Here is an 8,775-nt window from a genome sequence, read left to right as displayed (position 1 = left end):
GAAAAGTAGGACTTAATTGCAGCAGAAGAAAAGTAGGACTTAATTGCATTAAACTTATTTTCCAACACCGTACAGTGTGCATCATTTGGTGTCCCATTATTTTAGCTTCAGGTACATTCGTAGTCCTTGTGCTAGGGTGTAGTTAGTGTTTAGTTAGGAATTCAATATGGCAATACCTATGTGCCCACCCATTCACCAGGCCTGTTACCTCTACTTATAGATCTTAATAACCATAAGTTTAATATGTATTGTAGTGATAAGTGTCTAATATAATATTGTCTCTTAAATATCAGAAGGTCTTTGTGCTAAGGATTTGATTTGAGTTGTGCTTTACTATGTAGTGTAGTTTACCCATATCAGATTGTCAAGTTCCTTTACAATCTAAGTTTTCATGCGTTAATTCTCTCTCCACAGAGTGAAGAGGCTCCTATAGATGATCTTATGGAACTCGTACAACAAATAGTTGCTTTTCACATGAAGGTATGATATATTCCCATTGTCTTTGCTTTCGAAAAATGATCAGGGCACTACAAAATGTTAGAGTATATTTTCAACAATTTGACTAATTTCAATCGTGCTGCAGCATAATGCAGAACCTGAGGCTGTTGATCTTTTGATGGAGGTAATATGCTAGATCGCATTTTATGATGTGTCTTAGCTACCATATATTGCGAGTTACATCTGTTACTTTTTTAATATATAGGTGGAAGACCTGGATATGTTGGTTGATCATGTTGACAAGACGAGTTTTAAGAGGACCTGCTTATATCTCACAAGTTCAGCCAAGTAAGTGAAAATGAGGATTCTTTTATTTATTGTCCAAGAGAATTCAATTAAATTCAGGACAGATACGAAGAAAGGTTGAAAAACAGAAGTTTATCATTAGATAATTGTACATGAACTTCATATCTCCTGTTTTTAATGAATTTATTGTTTGTCTGGCAATCTGTTACTCTTTTTGTTGGTTTCCTACATGTTTGGTATCTCTAGTATTTATTTCTGATCCATTATGTTATTTAACAATAAGAGTTATCCTTATACTTCTGTGAAGTAAAGTGATGTGATGTTCTGATTTGAACTGTGGTTAGCTTGTACTGTTGTTGGGGTTGTGGAAGACAATGGTGTGGTATGGGTGTTATTTGTTTACTTGTGATGATAGATTGAATTGTTATGTTATACTGTCATAATTATGGATTTAGCTTGTTGATTTGATTTTGGAAATTTTAAGAATGGTATTTTACAATGTACTGGTGTTTTAGGAGTTTGACTTTCACTGTGAGGGAACAGTTTGAAGGGTTGATCATGAGATAGTTATTGTGTTCATAATTATTATCATTTTTCATCGATATTTATATGCTATTTTTCTTGGATCAACTGTTCTTTAGGGGTATTCGACTTTGGACACTGTCATAGATGCATTAACAATATTATTATTTACTTATTATATTTTACTTCTTCAGATACCTTCCTGGACCAGATGACATGCTAGTGTTGGACATTGCATATATGACCTATCAAAAATTTGAGGAATATCCGAATGCACTCCAAATTGCATTGTTCCTGGATAACCTGCAGGTGTGACCCTGGATTTCTGGGTCTCAATTCTTTTCTGATTGTGATTTATGAACATTTTTTTCTCGTGTGTTTTTGTATAGAGAATTCACAAGATCATCTGCTAAATTTTGTACTTGTATTCCCAATACTTGTGAAGAAATAATTTATGTGTTCCTTAAATTATTATTGCTGTTTATAACTAACACTATTTTGACAGTATGTGAGACAGGTGTTTACCTCTTGCAAGGATCCGCAGCGAAGGAAGCAATTTTGTTACATACTTGCACGTCATGTAAGTCCTGGAATTTTTGCTTAGCAGAAATGATGGTAATTTACCCATGTCAAGAGCTAACCTGGATCAGTAAATAGTATTCATTTGAGAGTTTGTGGATACTGCTAGATGTTGACAAATAAGCTAGAGGCAGAGAGAGACAAATATTTCACATTTTGTTTGAGATTTTTCATTTAGCTGGTTTTTCTTTTTTGTTAACTATCTGTCGTGTTTGTTTACTTGTAGGGAATTACTTTTGAGCTTGATGACGAGTTAGTTCCGGAGGAGGATGAGAAAGAAATATTGCAGGAGATAATAAACAATACTAAGTTAAGTGAGGGATATCTGACTCTTGCTCGTGATATTGAAGTCATGGAGCCGAAGTCCCCTGAGGATATATACAAGGTGTGGCTTACTTGATAATTGCTGGGACCTTATTCTTAACTAATGCTGTATCTAGTTACTTCCAGTGCCTTTAGATGTTGGGATAAGACAGTATTTTATAAAACTGAATTTTATTGCAGGTTTAGTATTAGATATTTAGATATGATACAGGCATTGGTGCCTTACAGCACAATAGCCTGGATTAACAGAGAATTTTTATACACATGCATACTGCTGCAAGGAGTCTCTGCTGAGCTTTCTAGAGTTTCTTTTATTAAAAGAATTTGTCTTCTGAGTTTTGATGTGTTCATGGCCTATATATATTAGAAGCTTTTTCTTTTTAATTTTTTTAATTTGCTCGGAATCTAATGTTTGAAGTTGTTTGGTCTTTTGTAGGCACACTTGCTTGATGGCCGGGCTAGTGCTGGTGCAAGTGTTGATTCTGCTAGACAGAACCTTGCTGCTACTTTTGTAAATGCATTTGTAAATGCTGGTTTTGGTCAGGTACAATGTACCTTGTAATTCAGGATTTTGTATCTTCGTATTTATTGTGCTTTTACATTATTGATGTTTTCTATTTTCCTAATTTCTCCCTTTCTTTCTGTCATTATTGCAGGATAAGCTAATGACTGTCCCATCTGACTCTTCAAGTAGTGGTTCTTCTGGAAATTGGCTTTTTAAAAATAAGGAACACGGGAAGACTAGTGCCGCAGCTAGTTTGGTATAAATTTATTAATTGAACCTTCATTTTTATTATTGATAAATGAGGAATGCCACTTCCATTATTTCTAACATTGTATTATTACAGGGTATGATTTTACTCTGGGATGTTGACTCTGGACTTGCACAAATTGACAAGTACTTCCATAGCAATGATAACCACGTCATTGCTGGTGCATTATTGGGAGTTGGAATTGTCAATTGCGGTATCAAGAATGACTGTGATCCTGTGGGTTCAAATTCTTCTCCTTGCTTCCATATGTTGCATATTTTTGTTTCCATGTTGATTCTTACTTTACTACTTTCAGGCTATGGCACTTCTAGGTGACTACACAGATAAAGAAGACTCATCAATTAGAATTGGTGCAATTATGGGATTAGGAATTGCTTATGCAGGCTCCCAGAATGAGCAGGTCAGCTGTTACTCTAATTTTTTCTTGGAATTTTGTTTTAGTAAAGCTGAAGAGAGGTATGCCTGTTTTTATTTTCAAATGCAAAAAGTTTTGATTTATGCTTTGCATTTTTCAGTTACGTTGCAAATTGGCACCTATATTGAATGATGCTAAAGCTTCACTTGATGTGATTGCTTTCACTGCTATTTCATTGGGCTTGATCTATGTGGGTTCTTGCAATGAGGAAGTCGCTCAAGCAATTATATTTGCACTGATGGATCGGAGCGAGTCTGAGTTAGGAGAGCCTCTTACAAGACTTTTACCTCTTGGCCTTGGTCTTCTATATCTTGGAAAGCAGGTAGTTATTGTGTGTCTAGTTATCTTTTGTTTATATGCCTTTTGGTTCTTCAATTGTTCTGTTTTTTTACTTATTTAATATTATATAGTTAGGAGAAGTTCTATTATGAAATGCGGTCATGGTCACCAATGATTGTTGTTCTTTGCTTCTAATTGTGTTTTGTGACAACAGGAAAGTGTGGAGGCGACTGCTGAAGTGTCAAAGACTTTTAATGAAAAAATTAGAAAGTATTGTGACATGACACTCCTATCATGTGCCTACGCTGGAACTGGGAATGTTCTCAAGGTACAATGCTCACGATAATTCAATCACAGATTTTCTAGAAATAAATCTATGCTGCAGCTGTGTGTGCACAGTTTTCTTACACTTCTTCCTACCATATAGGTTCAAAATCTCTTGGGTCATTGTTCACAACATCTTGATAAAGGTGAAACGCATCAGGGTCCTGCGGTGCTTGGAATAGCTATGGTAGCAATGGCTGAAGAATTAGGACTAGAGATGGCTATTCGATCATTAGAGCATCTTCTACAGTATGGGGAGCAAAATATCCGCCGAGCCGTTCCTCTGGCACTTGGTCTACTGTGTATATCGAATCCAAAGGTAAAAATGGGCCTTGCTTCTCATGGCTGCAGACTTGTAGTCTTTATAGATGCATTCTCTTCTCAGAAAAGATTATCGAATTGAATGTCTGTAATCATAATTATTGGGCCAAGATGTCGCATCTGATTTTCTTGAGATGACCCTTTACTGGATTGTGCCAGGTCAATGTTATGGATACCTTGAGCAGACTTAGCCATGATACTGATCTAGAAGTGGCAATGGTAAAGATATTAGAACCTAGTTCTCAGTATGTTCTATATAACTCACTATTTGTAGCTAAAATTATATTTACTCTGTTACAGGCGGCAGTTATCTCCTTGGGTCTGATTGGTGCTGGAACAAACAATGCCCGAATTGCTGGCATGCTTCGCAATCTTTCAAGCTACTACTACAAGGATACCAGCCTTCTATTTTGTGTATGCTTCATCCAAGTTACCTTATTTTTTTCAATTCTCAATGTTGTTATGGTCACTAAATTTCATTCACTACATCTTCAGGTGCGGATTGCACAAGGTCTTGTGCATCTGGGAAAGGGCTTACTGACACTTAATCCATATCATTCTGATCGTTTCTTATTATCACCGTGAGTAAAACCTTTTTTGCTAATCAGATTTTAATCGTCAATTAATTTTGATGTCGGTGGCTATCTTCTCCCCTGATTTATGTTTTTAATCAAAGTTGTTCTATTCCATTTTTACAGGACAGCACTTGCTGGACTAATTACCATGTTGCATGCATGCCTTGATATGAAAGCTATTGTGCTTGGAAAATATCACTATGTTCTCTACTTCCTTGTTTTGGCAATGCAGGTTTGTTTCATTATCTGAACTCTTTCCGGTTATCTAATCTTCCTGATTTTTTATGCCCTATCTGAGTTGCTTCGTTTCTCTTGCAACAGCCGAGGATGTTGTTGACAGTGGATGAGGACTTGAGGCCTCTGTCAGTCCCTGTTAGGGTCGGTCAAGCAGTAGATGTGGTCGGACAAGCAGGTCGCCCGAAAACGATCACCGGTTTCCAGACTCACTCCACGCCTGTTCTTCTGGCTGCTGGGGATAGGGCAGAATTAGCAACAGAAAAGTAATATATGACTGCCTTATATGTTTAAAACTAGGCTCTTGTTGTCTTCTAACACTTGCACTTTTTTTGCAGATATCTTCCCTTGTCGCCAATTCTCGAAGGTTTTGTTATATTGAAGGAGAATCCAGATTATAGGGAAGAATGAGGGTCACACTGATACCTTTTTGTTTGCTTTATTTATCTAGTCTCTGAACAGCATTTATATAGTTGACGTACGGATTTAACATTTTCTCAAAATGTAGAAGAAATTATTTGGTCATATTCCTTTGTTTGGATGAAAGGATGGAAACTACTGTTCAGGTGATCTAAGTTTGTATTGTTAGCTTTGTCAGTTCATTTGTCAATTTATAATTATATTCTTACACGATTACTTGATCAAGAATAATCAGATATGAATTTTCCCATCCATTAATTCCGAAGACAAACGTATTATCAAAGTGTGAAACAATTTCCATCCTAGTGTTCGATTTGGGTTACTCAGTTTAGGGGGGTATTATGCCTAATGGGGGGACTGGGTTAATTATGGCATTATGGTTTTCCTTTTTTTTGAGTAATTGCCCATAATAATTACCCAAATTAATCTCTTTTAAAAGTGGATACTTTAGGGTGTGTTTGGCAAACACGTTAGAAGGGGAAAAGTATGTTACAACTTTTTTAAAGCTTCAATTTTTTATTTGGCTAATTTTTCTCTTTATAAATACAGAAGTTTCACAAAACGTTTACAAGAAGCAACAATTTTTAACTTTTGCGTTGCACTAACGAGCTTTTAACAATTGACATTCATTTATATTTTTACCAACTTTATCTTTTATACATATTATATTTTTTATAAAATTTTTATTTTTTTTATATATGATTTATTTTATCAAAATTAATTTTAGTACAGAGTTACCAAACATAAATCATGTTGGCACAAATTTACTTCTATCCAAAATCAATTTTATAAAATCACTTTTATTCAAACTCCAGTTTGACAAACAAAGCACAATAAAAACACACACTTAGTTTTCAAAGGATTTTAATACACAATTCTATTTCTAATGTTTATTTTTGTTAGTCGATATAGTTGTGGGTTAATTTTAATTTTCTCCATAAGACAACGTCAAATACTGAAGTTGAACGTTAACTTGTACATATAGCTATTAAGTGTTTGATAGCAAAAAAGAGTTAAATTTTATAAAGTAATTTCTGAAGTTAATAATTACTCAAATTCATCCCTAAAACAGTCTTCCAAAACTCAGTAATTCTTAAAATAATTTCCGTCCATCTTTGTCATTAGAGAGGATTGAAACGATGTTTTGTACTTAAAAAAACCATTTTGAGTCCTCTCTCCCCATCCTTACTCTCTCACACTCAATACTACTCTCTCACTTACAACGGCAGAGGCAAGTTTTTCCCTCACTACTACGAGATCGAGGTGCTTTCCAAACACGCCGTCCAAATTTCACACTTTCCCACTGTTTTCAAGCGCTCTGGCAACCTTTTCCACCCCTTCGTCGCCAACAGCTCCACAATAATAGCAACTTTTTTTTTTGTATAAATACAAAACGACGTTGTTTCAGTCCAATTCAGCTCTCCAATGGTAAGGATGGATGAAAATTATTTTGGAGACTACTACGAGGCTCGGAGGAAAATTTCAGAGACAAATTTAAATAATTATTAATTTTAGGGATCACTTTAAGGCTCGAATGCAAGTTCATAGACTACTTTAAAATTTAACTCCAAATAAAAGACAAGGACCTGCCCCTAATAAATTGGGATCCGGGAGGAGATTAAGGTATATATTGATTAAATTTAGTTTGAATTGTTACATTTGGTTAAATTATATTAGATTTTACTATAGTTGAATTGATACATTTGATTGAATTGTATTAAATTTTATTATAGTTGTGTTATATTTGTAAGGGTTAACTATCAATTCGGTATTCAAAAGATTCAATCGTTGACAAAAAACTCTTTAAAATATGTTATCGACAAAACAACTCTCGAATGATTTCAAAATACCACGAAAAGAACCAATAATTTTTGTAAGTAACAAAACAAATTTTCATATTTAACTGTTCTAAATTTTTGTGGCAATATTTAAATATTTAGAAATGTGGTCATTCATAATAATTTTTTTAAAAAAATTCAGTTGATAAAAAATTTAACAAATTTTAAGAATGAAAATATCTTATTTTTCTAATAATGATTGCAAGAATTTGTATTAAAATACTTCCGGTTATTGAACTATTCGCCTCCTCCACAGGGGAAATAAAAAGGGATAGATCGGAAATGGATGTCATTGCAGTCCTCGTAGAAACTCTTGCCAATACCTAGTCTCTATAGCTAGTGGCTATATCAATCCCTATGGTAATGACAGATTAGTCCCTGTAGCAGTGTAGCTAGCCTCTCTCTCTCTCCCTCCCTCTCTATCTCTATCTCTGAGTGGGTGAAGTTTACCTACATATAGTCGTCGGCTAAAGAGATTCAGCGATCGCAAACTACGTGTCTTCTGAAATGTTAGTTGAGTTCTTTGCTTCGAAAACCAATTGGATCGAAGAAGAGAGTGTAATCACATGGAGTTTTCATCAATTCAGGTTTTGCAAGAGACATAAACACAACTAATTTACCATTCCACCAGCTTGCATTCTCCTATTCCTCTCTCTTTAGCGGCGTAGTTGCCAAAAACGTTCTCTTCTGTGTTGCTTTCATGGCAATCTCGTTTCAATTTGTTACCTTTGGTTGCGAAACAAGATGAAGGAGCAAGCAGTAGAGATCGAAGATTGGAAATTGGAGCACTGGCACCACAAATTCTCTTACGATGAACTCAGCCACACAACAGTAGAATACCTTCTAGGCTCTGGCAGGTTCAGAAGAGTATACAAATGAACTATTCAGAACAAAATAGACGTGGTCATGAAGGCTAGGTTTGGGAAAGTTTTTTAGAGATGTACTTGTATATAAAAAGTACAAATTTTTTATTTTGTATTTGTTAAATAAAAAAAAAATCATGTGTTTGTACTTTCGGATTTTAAAAGATTGTTGTACTTTTGAAAGTAATTAAGGTGGAGCTTTTTAAAGTTAGACTGTGCTTTTCAAATTTTAAAAGTATAATATAATCTCATATATTAACTAATTTTTAAATTTAACGCTTAAATTTATATCTTTTATGGTATTTTTAAATTTTAAAAGCTATTTTACCAAACGTAATTATTGTTAATTGTGTTATTAAAAGCATAGTTATCAAAACCGAACTCGTAATCAATCCGGTCATATGACAGGATTACTGGGTTACTGGTTCAATCGGTGAGTCACTGATTCACCCGGTTAACCTGGTCATAATTAAAAAAAATATAAAATTATATAAATAAAATTAAAATAATGTCTTAAAACTTAAAATGTAAGTCTTTACAAACATTAATAATCTAATATCAAGT

The 8,775-nt window shown here is 34.4% G+C and overlaps 1 protein-coding gene across 1 annotated transcript in view; it reads left to right on the top strand.

The window, feature by feature from the left end:
• LOC107629824 (26S proteasome non-ATPase regulatory subunit 2 homolog A) overlaps positions 1–5,764 on the top strand; it is a 7,239-nt gene extending 1,475 nt beyond the window's left edge. The window contains exons 7-25 of the mRNA XM_016332727.2: positions 415–480; positions 584–622; positions 704–786; positions 1,461–1,575; positions 1,772–1,846; positions 2,072–2,230; positions 2,606–2,713; positions 2,826–2,930; positions 3,018–3,158; positions 3,238–3,342; positions 3,458–3,679; positions 3,851–3,964; positions 4,064–4,279; positions 4,441–4,500; positions 4,582–4,695; positions 4,777–4,862; positions 4,980–5,088; positions 5,178–5,356; positions 5,429–5,764. Coding sequence (XP_016188213.1) covers positions 415–480; positions 584–622; positions 704–786; positions 1,461–1,575; positions 1,772–1,846; positions 2,072–2,230; positions 2,606–2,713; positions 2,826–2,930; positions 3,018–3,158; positions 3,238–3,342; positions 3,458–3,679; positions 3,851–3,964; positions 4,064–4,279; positions 4,441–4,500; positions 4,582–4,695; positions 4,777–4,862; positions 4,980–5,088; positions 5,178–5,356; positions 5,429–5,501 — 2,169 coding nt within the window. The 3' untranslated portion in view covers positions 5,502–5,764. The remainder of the gene's footprint in view (positions 1–414; positions 481–583; positions 623–703; positions 787–1,460; positions 1,576–1,771; positions 1,847–2,071; positions 2,231–2,605; positions 2,714–2,825; positions 2,931–3,017; positions 3,159–3,237; positions 3,343–3,457; positions 3,680–3,850; positions 3,965–4,063; positions 4,280–4,440; positions 4,501–4,581; positions 4,696–4,776; positions 4,863–4,979; positions 5,089–5,177; positions 5,357–5,428) is intronic.

Source organism: Arachis ipaensis, chromosome B03 (genome assembly GCF_000816755.2).
Source record: "Arachis ipaensis cultivar K30076 chromosome B03, Araip1.1, whole genome shotgun sequence".
Taxonomy (NCBI): Eukaryota; Viridiplantae; Streptophyta; class Magnoliopsida; order Fabales; family Fabaceae; genus Arachis; species Arachis ipaensis.
This window is presented reverse-complemented; position numbering and strand designations above follow the sequence as displayed.